Genomic DNA, 11,093 nt, shown 5'->3' with positions numbered 1-11,093 from the left:
GCACCGGTGGGGCTCTCTCTTCCCTCCCTTCGCCCCCGCTGGGAGCCGGCTGGCTCCTTGCCCTCTTCAGCTTGGCCTCTGTAGTCTCAGGGGGCGAGGAGGAAGGGCTTTCCCTGGGACCAGCCCCACCTCCCAAAACGCGTCCCTAAACTCCCGGGGAAATTGAACTCCCGGGAATGTCCTGGGGAAATCCCAGGGCAGGGAGTCGCCGAGAACTCCGCCCCGTCAGCGAGGCTGGTTGCGGCGATTGGTCCCCGAAGACCCCGCCCCTTTCCTGGGCGGGGCCACAGACTGGGGCAAGCGAGTTACTAGAGACCCTGTCTACGCGCCCTCGGCTCCGCCGCCTGTTTCTCTCCTCGCCATGGTTCGTCTGCCTCTGCAGTGTCTGCTCTGGGGCTGCTTGTTGACCACCGTGAGTTGCGTTTCTGCTCCGTCCCGACCGGGGAGTTTGGGAGTGGGGAACTTCCCGGGAAGAGAAGCGATACTTCGGGGAGGGGACCTTCCTAGCTGATTTTGGGGGGATAGGAGGGTGCGTGGAAGCTGGGTAAGGTACCCAGCTCCTGGCTGAATGAGGTGGGCTGCCTCTCTCTCTTCCCAGGTTGGGGTCTCAGGTAGCCCACAGAGGGCGCGTCGTAGTGGGGGCACTGCAGGAAACGTGCATAGACGGTGCGGATTGGGTTGGGGTTTTGGGAGCCTCAAGCCTTTGGTCAAAAGGCTAGAGTCTAGGTTTGCCTCAGAGCCTTGACACGCGGAGACTGGTGAGGGCTTTCGGAAGTGGGAAGAGAGGCCGGCCAAGGGAAGGGGCGGATCTGGCCGGTTTCCTGTCTCTTTCCCATTGTGGACAGATGCCAGCCTCTGTGAGTTGTTATCATCTCTTTACCAGCTGGGGCTGCTTTCTTTTAGGGCATCTTGTGGGAACAAGGGGTGGGTGCAGAGGCCCAGGTACCTCTTTGAGAAGGCAAGCTTTTAACACTCCCACCCCCACCCCCAAATCCTGGGTGATCCAATCTAGTTGGTATACCCAAGGCTGTCTCTGCCTCCTGAATTTAAGATGACATAGGGAACCCTTGGGGGAAATGAACAGTTCATAAGACCCGAGAAAGGGTAAGAGACCATCAAGGGTTTCTCCAGAAACCAGAAGAGCTCAGATATACCCAACCAAGCATATCTCCGGGATTTTCAGAAGCCCACACTTGACTCACTTTTTGTTTAAATATATTTTTGTAGTTCCTCATTCTGGAGGCTGGGAATCCCCCAAGTACCTGACCCTCTCATCCCAACCCCTCTGGGCTCCCCCTACTTTCGAGGGCTGTAGTTTCTGGCATGAAGTCTCGCAGGAATGACCCATGTAGTGGGGGGTCAGCAACAAGGGAAGAGAGTCAGTAGGGAAGCTGCTCTGGCCCCAGAGCTTTCATTTTCATTCCAAGCAATGGCTCTTAGGGAGAAAGGAGGCAGGAAGAGGGTGGAGCCAGAGAGAGGAGGAAGGGGGCTCTTGTGGGAAGGAGTGGAGAAAGAGCCAAGGGAGGTAGGGTGAAAGGTAGTCTGGGCTTCTCAAGAGCATACTTCCAGTTTTGGCTCCAGGTAGAGACTGGGCTGTGACAACAACAATAGCAGGGGCTATTTATTGACAGCTTCCTGTGTCAGGCTCTGAGCAAAATGCTTTATGTGCCTTCTCTGTCCGTTTTCTTTCAACTCCCTCCCTCATTATACAGATGAGTAACCTGAGGCTCAGAGAGAGGGAATGTCTTGCCAAAATTCTCATAGCTAGGTGGAACCTGGATATAAATCTACGTCTGCCTGATTCCTGAGCCTGCCTCTCACATGGTGAGAGTCTCCAAGCCACGGTCCTGGGGTTCTTTGCATCAGATGGACTGGAGCTATGGAGTAGGAACTCAGGATTTAAACTTTCAGAGGAGGAGCTGTATTTCTCATGTGTTTGAAAAAGGCATAAAGGAGTTTCATTGCTCTGAGAGTGTGGTGGGAAGGATTGCAGGGAGAACATGCACAGGGCGGTGCATTGTGATATGATGGTGGGGGCAGCAGCCTTTTCCACCTCCTTCTCCATCTGGGGTAAGGTACATTTCTGTAAGTAATTTGCCCACCCAGGTTGAATGCAAGCCACCAATTAGGCAGGATTCTGGACAGTCAGCCAGATAGCATCCAAGTAGATATTCACGTATGTATGATAATTAAAACTGCCATTTAATGAGCACCTACTATGACATTGTACAGGCCATATACACATATTCTTTCTCGTCTTCATAACCTAATCTGTGGGGCATTTTAGAGATGTGAAAACTGAGGCTAAGAGAAGGAAGATAACTAGTAAGTGTTACAAAGTCAAGATTGGAGCCTTAAGCTGTTTGACTCAAACTTGTGCTGTTTTCATTGGGTGTTCCCAAAGTGTGGGAAGGTTTTAGGAAGTGCATGGATATATAGAACTATATAAATATATATATAAATCTGTAAGCAACATTGATTTACTTTACAGTTCTGTTTAAAATCCTTCTCATATTTTCAAGGAAGAAGTCTCTGGAGCTAGAATATAGTTAATACCTCTTGAGCACTTGCTAATCCTCCTTTTTAAACAAAAATCAAGAGCAGGCCTGGGGCAGAGGGCTGTCAGCAAGCGAAGCAGCCAGCTGGGGTTTAATAACACTGTTTTGTTTCTGTTGAATTTATTTTTAGGGTTACCTTTCATTTATGAGAAGTGATACTGGTTCTTCTCTCATGGCGATGATAGGTTCCCATTTAAAATAAATGTATTTAGAGTAACAGGAAGTAATTAATAGCATGGGTGGTACCTGGATATAGTAAAAATAGTGCAGGTGAGACCCAAGTTGATGGAGAGAGGGAGTACTGAGACCTGAGTTCTCATTTGGATTCTATCACTGTGTGACCCTGGGTAAGTGACACTGGGTAAGTGACCCTGGACCTTAGTCTCACGATTTGTAAAGTGAAAGAATATGATTTTTATCCTTGCAGCTTCACAATCCTGGCATTTCATGAAAGAGGGGTTGGATGATCAGATGATGAGGGGTTGGAGGGAGAAAACATGATGAGGCTTGGAGAGGGGAAGAGGGTGGGGAGCAGAAGTCTAGAAGGAAGAGGCCAGGTGCTAAATATAGCCCCAGCCAAGACTAGGACCAGCTGAAGCCAGCCAGCCTCAGCACTCCAGGGGAGGTGCTGGGGTCCTCCTGTTCTTTTGGGTCTTTGGGAAGAGGAAGGACTCAGGAATCAAGCCAAAAGGAAGATCTGTTTATTTCAGAGAATAGTGTGAGGTTCCAGTGCAATCGCTTTGTAGAATACCAGAATGATTCTCTGTGCTTTTATAATCATACCAGTTGGAAATTTAGTTAAAAACAAACACACCAAGTTATATGCAGCCTCCATTTTTCTGCTTTGGACTTCCACTTCAGTTCTAACCTCTGTCCTGGCTGATTTCCACCTTCCTGCCAGGGAGGCTACAGCAGAGATTTCAAGATCCCTTCAAATCGCCCGATTCTGTTTGTAGGTCCACCCAGAACCACCCACTGTGTGCCAAGGAAACCAATACCTAACAAGCAGTCGGTGCTGTAATTTGTGCCCGCCAGGTGAGATGCCAACCCTCTAGTTCTATAGTGGGACCCCTCTTGGTCTGTTGGCAGATGCACACCCCATGTTTCAACTGAAACTCGAGTCTTCAATAACCCCTGGGATTTTCCATCCCTGCCCAGGGCTGTCAGAATGTTCTGGGTTCCCTCTCTGCCTACCCAGGACTAGGGTTCCTATCTCTTCCATGTCCCTCACCAGACTAGGAAGGCTAGAAGGGTCCAAGACTGTCCCCTTTGAATACCCCCACCCTAAAGCCCAGCCTGGTCGGTTTTTGGTAAGTGTCTGATTCATTGAATTGGCTGGAGCTGCCTCATTCGCTGATGTTTTCCAGGAGAGAAACTGGTGCATGACTGCACGGAGATCACTGGAACAGAATGCTCTCCTTGCAATGAAGGCGAATTCCTAGACACTTGGAACAGAGAGAACCGTTGTCACCAGCACAAATACTGCGACCCCAGTGCGTGGGCTGCTGGGGAAGGGGCACTTGGGAGCCAGGCTGATATTCCAGCTCATTCCTGACCATGCAGCCATTCTGGTATTTTTTGGTGAGAAGATTGGCCCTGAGCTAACATCTGTTGCCAATCTTCCTCTTTTTGCTTGAGGAAGATTGTCCCTGAGCTAACATCTGTGCCAATCTTCCTCTACTTTGTATGTGGGACGCTGCCACAGCATGGCTTGATGAGCAGTGTGTAGGTCTGCACTTGGAATCCAAACCCGAGAATTCGAACCCACTGCGCCACTGGGCCGGCCCCCATTCTGTTTTTTTTTTTTTTTATAGCCAAGGTCTGTTCTGATTGGTTGGAGTCTGAGTTATTTAATTTGATCGCCATCCCTACTTGGACGAGGGTCTGAGAAAAAAAGATCAGGATGTGTGAGGAGCGGGGCCCCGAGCATGGCCAGCAAAGAGTTCCCATCCTTCCTGCCTGTCTCTGCTCAGACCTAGGCCTCCGGGTCCAGAGGGAGGGCACCTCGAAAACAGACGCCACTTGCACATGTCATGAAGGCCAACACTGTTCCAGCGATGCCTGTGAAAGCTGCACCCTGCACAGCTTGTGCCCCCCTGGTCTTGGGGTCAAGCAGCTCGGTAAGTGGCCTGTCTGGGAATCAGCTCTAGAGGCAAGACAGAGGAGCCAAGGGCCAAAGGTGAGGGGCTGGGCAGTGGGCACTCAGCCCCAGAGGCGGAGGGAATGGGGACTCCAACCTACGTGGAATCTCTGCCAGAGTGAGCAGGAAATGGAACCTTTTTCGTTCCACCTGCCGCCATGGGTGTCTGTCTTGGGAGGGCAGTGGAAGGAGCCTTCCTAGGGGCTGCAGCAGTCGGGGAAGCGATATGCTGGGGGAAGGGTGCTTAGAGCAGGCGGCTCTTCCTGCCCTGCCTGTCCACCGATTCCCTCAAGGGCCGGACAGGTGGTCCTTGGGATGATTAATGCCTCCTCCTTCCTCCCAGCTACAGGGCTTTCTGATACCATCTGCGAGCCCTGTCCAGTCGGCTTCTTCTCCAATGTATCATCTGCTTTTGAAAAGTGTCACTCCTGGACAAGGTATAAGGATTCAGCCCTTGTGTTTCCTGTCCCAAGAGGGGCATGGGACCTGCTTCCATTCTCTCTGGCCACCTGTCCTTCAGCCCCTGCGCCACGTGTCCACACACACTCGTGCACTTGTAGAACTCCTAGAGTGACCTCGTGGCCAACCAGATGGCCAACCTTTCAGTATTTTCTTGCCTGCTCTCTCTTGGTGGTAATAGACACTGTTGATCTCTCAATCTTCCCTTCTTGGGGAAACTGTGACACCTCTCTTACTTTCCATCTACCCCTCCTCTGCTCCTTCTCCTTTTTCCTCCTTAACTCATTTTCTAGGCCTTTGTTCTAGGTTCTACTATCCAATCACTTTGCCTGCCTCCCCTGGGCCATCTCATCCATATCCATGGCTTCAGCTACCATCTCCTCGGATGGTTTCCAATCAACATCTTCTGTCTAGATTTGTCTCCTGGGTCCCACACTGTCATATCCAACTGCCGAGAGTACACCTCCACGCAGGTGACCCACAGGCCCCAAATGGACTCACCTTCCCCCTCCCCTCACCATCTGTGAAAGCCACCATCATGTCCATGGGCACTCGTCCCATGGTTCCCCCTCACCTCCAACCCCGAATCAGTCACCAGGTCCTGTGCGTCTGGCCTTCCAAATGTTTTGGGACGACTCCTTCTCGCCATCTACACTGTCCCCACTTTAGTTTGGGCCTCATCACCATGGTCTAGATGATGTCTTAGCCTCCTCACCAGCCACCCTGCCTCTGTTCTCTCCCCTTCAGCTGGTTCTCCATTGTTTTGCCAAAGTGAGCTTTCTACGGCTCATTTCGGATCATGGCATTCCCTAGTTAAAATGTTTCATGATTCTCTATGCCTCTAGGATGAAACTCAGTCTCCTTCACATGGCCTCTGACCTTCCAGCTCTATTTCCTGACCTCTCCCCGCATCACGCTCCTTGCAATCCCCTCAACACATTGTTCCTTCTCTTGCATCAAACTCTTCTGCCTGGAATACCCTTATACACACGCCCGATTAACTTTTACATTGAATTTTTAAAAATGGGTAAGACGAGCACATGGGCACAAAAGGGCCTATCAAGATAAGTCTCCCTTTTACCCTGTCCCTCAGCCACCCAGTTCTCCCTGGAGGCAGCCCCTGTTCCTGTGTGTCCTTCCAGAGATTCTATGTACAGACAAATAAATGCACACATGCAGACACACATAGAGTCCACACAGTAGTAGCATCCCATACGTACTTTGTTATTTGTTTACTGTCTGCCTTTCTCCAGTAGATAGCAAACTCCTTCAATGTAGAGACTTGGCTTTTTTCTTCTTCCACTGCTGCATCCCTTATGCCTAGAACAGTGCCGGATGCATAGTAGCTGCTCAATAAATGCTGGATGATAACTGGAGGCACCTTGGTGTAGTGCAGTCAGAGCACTGGGTTCCACCCTTGCTGCAGCTTAGAAAGGGTGTGACCCTGTGTCAGTGTGTGACCCTCATCTCTCTGAGCCTCGGTGTCCTCATTTGGACCGTGGGCATGACCTTCTCTCTCAGGCTTGAGGAAAAGACATGTAAAAGTGTTTTGTAAACTCTTGGGCACTCTTCTCATGTAAGACTCTTCTCATGCGTGTGCTTACTTTGAAGCTTCTTTCTCTTTCTCCACTTTAGATGTTTTCTTCTTTGCGGTGTCTTTCTCTGTCTGTTCCTCCCCACTCCTCCGGGGACCACCTTGGACTGGGTCTTCATCATCTCATATCTCGACTCCTGCAGTGGCCTGCTGGTGGCCACTTTTCTGTAATTCTCCTCTTGTGAGCTCTCTGGCCAGCTGAGTGCTCTCGCTACTGAAGTCATAGGGTTGGATGCTGATGTGACTCACCCGCTGAATCCAGTCAAAACCTTCCTGGCTGATTATCAGTGATCTGGTTCTAAAGAACCCATTTTACATAGTTCCCTAACACCATCTGGCATGCCGCTCACCTAATCCCTCATATCACATTGTCCTGCTTAGCTAGAATGTACTGCTGCTCTGAATTTTACATCCTCCAGGGTCCACTCAGATCTAACTTCCCCAGGGAAGTCTTTTTGGATGACCCTTAAACCAGAGCTTCTCAACTGAGCAATTTTTTCCCCCAGGGGACATTTGACAATATCTGGAGACATTTTTGGTTGTCACGACTGGGGAGGAGGATGCCACTGGCATCTAGTGGGTAGAGGCCAGGGATGCTGCTAAACATCCTGTGATATACAGGACAGCAGAGAATTATGTGGCAGAACTCATCATCTCTCCATTCCAGCCATTGTGGATTTTGTCTCCTCTTCTCTGAACAATTACCGGTTCACTTTAGCCTCTATTACAAAGCTTGGCATTCTTTAGAGACTCTCCTATTATTATTCCTTCAAGATGTGCAACAATCTTTTTTCTGCACTCCTGAGTTCCATAAGAACAGAGTCTGTGTCATTCTCATAATAACCAGCCTAGGAGGTTACATGTAATAGCTGCTCAGTGAACCTGGACTTGTTGTTGTTGACTGTCTCCCACTGGGGTTGGAAATCTTATGACTGGGGAAACTTAATGTCTCTTTGTATGTGTGTGTGTGTGTGCGCACATGTGTCTGTACACAGCTGCGAGACGAAAGGCCTGGTGGAGCTACAGGCAGGGACTAACAAGACTGATGCTGTTTGTGGTGAGTCCTGGAGAATGGGCCCTGGCAGCAGGCTAGGAGGGTGGAGAACTGAGGGGGGAGACAGAGGCACATAGAAACCCTTGGTGGGGAAAGAGGGAGGGGAAATGAAGTAACAGGAGGAGGCAGTTTGGAGTTGTGGCATCTTAGCTCTGCCACTTACCTGTGGAGCCAGGGCAGGTCACCTCCCCTTTCTGAGCCTCAGTTTCTTCATCTTTAAAATGGGACGATAACAGCACCTCCCTTAGCAGGTTGGTGTAAGCGCCTGGCACGGGCTCTTGCACGTTGGAGGTGTTCCATCAGTGCTAGTCTGCCACCCTGCACTTCGAGTGCCAGCATGGTGTGACACTGTTTCCTCTCAGGGCCTCAGTTTTGATTTTAGAATGAGGAGGCTGGCCGACAGCACAGATCACAGACTCAAATAACTACAGGGACTAGGCAGGTCATGTTAATAAATGAAAAAGGTCAGAAGTAAGAAAAATGCACTCTCTTTGCTTTTTCTTAAAATTCACTTTCCTTTTGGCAGGGCTGGGACTCGAGTGAGCTGAGCGAGGCACTTTCCTGGGGTAACAGAAAAACGCAGTAATCAAGATAGATAACATTTTGATGCAATATTTTTTTAAAAAATTGAAATTAATGCAAAAAAATCCATAATGAACAAAATATCAAAATTTAAATAAAGACAAGATCCGACCCTGCTCTTGCACGACCCTGCCTCAATCACCTCGTCTTAATCCCAGCCTCGGTTCCAATAAAACAGTATTTAAAAAACAGACGGCTGGCCTGTGGGCCAATGTCTGCTGATCTGATTTTTCAAAACATGACATTAAAATATTATGTATCTTGATTACTGAGTTTTTTGTGCCCCCTTAAGTTTTGTCCCAAGGCGAGTGTCTCACTTGCTTCACCCTAGTCCCTGACCTGTCTCTTGGTCTTTTTCTCATCTTCCCATGTAGAATAGAGACTTAGGTACAAGAAATACTTTACTTTCCCCTCCATTCTTCTATAACAAAGGCAGCAGTGCAGACATAAATGATGCTGGACCTCAGCATTGGGCAGAGAGTAGGGAGGGGTGGGGAGTGTGGCGAGCCAGTGGAGACAGCTACCATCACTCAGTTCTGGCCAATGGGTGCCAGGTGGGGCTGCTGGCCCACTGGGGCTAGACCTTCTAAATTTCTAGGAGAAACCAGATATCCAGATTTAAATATGCAATCTCCCAGTTTTAAAATGTTGGCAAATATTTCAAAAAAATTTTTTAAATGTGCTGATCACACTACAGACATCTGCTGGCCACATTTTACCAGGCTACCTGTTTGAAACATCTGATGTAGATGAGCTCAGACACGAAGGATTTGAGAGTCCCGCAAGGTGCAGCAGCTTTGGGCGTGGGGATGGGGAGCCATCGCTGAAGTCTCCATTTTTGTAGGTTTGCGGTATCGGATGAGAGCCCTGGTGGTGATCCCTGTCACGATGGGGATCCTGTTTGCTGTTCTGTTGGTGTCTGCCTGTATCAGTGAGTTCCCAGGTGGGGAGGTGATGTGAGAGGGAGGGAGGAGAAGGCACCGTAGGACTGGCCACCTGTTTCCTGATCTAGTCTGTGGCCTCATCAACTCCGCATTGCATTTTTTTCTCTCTCTCTAGGAAAGGTGGCCAAGGAGACAGAAAATAAGGTAGGTCACCCCTGGGAACTGGGGCAGAGTTTTGGCAAACTGGAAAGAAAGACTGACTTGTTGCCTGGATGGCAGTAACACTGATTCAGGGTGTGTCCCTGTGGCCAGTGTGGTGGCAGCAGAACTCTCCCCTGGACCCTGGTGCTCCAGGGATCTCCTGTTCAGTCCCTTGGTGCCAGCCTTTGTCATCTCCAGAGCTCACCTCCCCATGGAGCTGCCCTGGCACCAGTGGCAAAATCTGACATTTGCTCTTCTTTTCTGGCGTTCAGTATGTGGGGAACCACATCTTTGGGCCTTGGTTTGGGGTCCGTGGATGGGGCCTGGAGAGGCAGCTCCTTGAACCCACGGGCTCCCACTCTGGAAGCTGCCTGACACCCTCGGTGTGGCCAGCAGGGGGCAGGAGGCGCCCATGGAATCAGCCCTGAGCCTCCGTTTGGGAAAGGGGAAGGGGTTTGGGAAGAGGATCTGCTTCTGAGGGAAGAGCTCCTCAGAGGTGTTGCTGGGGGTAACCTCAGGCCTTGGCTCCCCAGGCCCTCCACCCTAAGGTTCCTGAGGAGACGTTTTATCTGGAGGATTTTCCTGGACCCCACTCCATTGCTCCGGTGCAGGAGACCTTACACGGGTGCCAGCCAGTCACCCAGGAGGATGGCAAAGAGAGCCGCATCTCGGTGCAGGAGAGACAGTGAGGCTGTGCGTGTCCAGGAGCGTGGCAGTGTGGGCCAAGGGGCACATGGCCGGGGAGCCTGGAGCTGCTGCTGCGGCTGGAGGGCGAGGGGCTGGCACTGGGCACATCCACCTCTGCCTGCACCCCTGCGGTTCAGAGACAGTTCACCTCGGAGAACCCCATCCCTGAAGCTCATTCAATCTTCCAACTTGCTTTTAAAGATGGAGGCAAAACTTTTGCGGGGACCATGTAGTAATATCCACCAAACCCTCCAACCAGCAGCTCAATGTCCAGCTGCCTCAGGGTGGTTTCTATGAGCCCAAGGAGGCATATACACGAATATCCAGAGCAGCGTTGTGGATATTCAGAAACAACTGGAACTCACTTAACTGTCCACCGACAGGGGACTGGCTAAATAAAATTATAATATATTTATACAACAGGATCTGAAAAACACTGTCGTGGGAAAAACAATGTGATATACCGTCTATGGATATGTGTATAAACATAATATGGATTATATATGTCGGTATAACGAGGGTTCTGGAAGGATACAAGAAAATGCATAGCTCGAAGAGTTGTAATGTCCGGGTTGGGGAAGAAGGGTCGGGGGAGGGTTGGTTAAAGGAAGATTTGGCTTTCCCATAATGCTTCATTTTTTTTCCCCAAAAGGAGAGTGAATTCACATAATGCTTATGTAATTAAAAAGTCATCAAACATGTAAAAAGAAACAGGGGGGTGGCCGTGCTTGGTGACATGAGCTGCTTAACGTGGTGTCAGGCCCACAGAATTGGGGCACATTCTGAGGATAGATAAGAATGTGCTCAGGCTGCTGCCCCGCCAGGGCGGTTTCCATGGGCACTCACATTTGACATCCTGTTTGCAAAGGGTTCTCTCCATTTGATTCCTGCTCACAACAACAGCCTTCGGGGCAGGCAGGGCCTGCAGCCCTCC

The 11,093-nt window shown here is 50.1% G+C and overlaps 1 protein-coding gene across 2 annotated transcripts; it reads left to right on the top strand.

Moving 5' to 3' along the window:
• The first annotated feature begins 300 nt into the window (after window positions 1-300).
• On the top strand, window positions 301-10,579 carry CD40 (CD40 molecule). Of its 2 annotated transcripts, none has more exons than XM_004430314.3 (9): window positions 301-412; window positions 3,515-3,593; window positions 3,926-4,051; window positions 4,532-4,678; window positions 5,042-5,135; window positions 7,747-7,808; window positions 9,232-9,318; window positions 9,447-9,475; window positions 10,006-10,579. In XM_004430314.3, the coding sequence occupies exons 1-9, from the start codon at window positions 362-364 to the stop codon at window positions 10,159-10,161; spliced, it is 831 nt and encodes a 276-aa protein (XP_004430371.1). In that variant the 5' UTR covers window positions 301-361; the 3' UTR covers window positions 10,162-10,579. The 2 variants fall into 2 exon arrangements, with proteins under 2 accessions (XP_004430371.1, XP_014642889.1); XM_014787403.2 differs by having other exon boundaries at window positions 9,232-9,330.
• Window positions 10,580-11,093: the final 514 nt, after the last annotated feature.

The sequence above is a fragment of the Ceratotherium simum genome, chromosome 21 (assembly GCF_057802395.1).
Source record: "Ceratotherium simum simum isolate JZ-2026a chromosome 21, ASM5780239v1, whole genome shotgun sequence".
NCBI lineage: Eukaryota > Metazoa > Chordata > Mammalia > Perissodactyla > Rhinocerotidae > Ceratotherium > Ceratotherium simum.
This window is presented reverse-complemented; position numbering and strand designations above follow the sequence as displayed.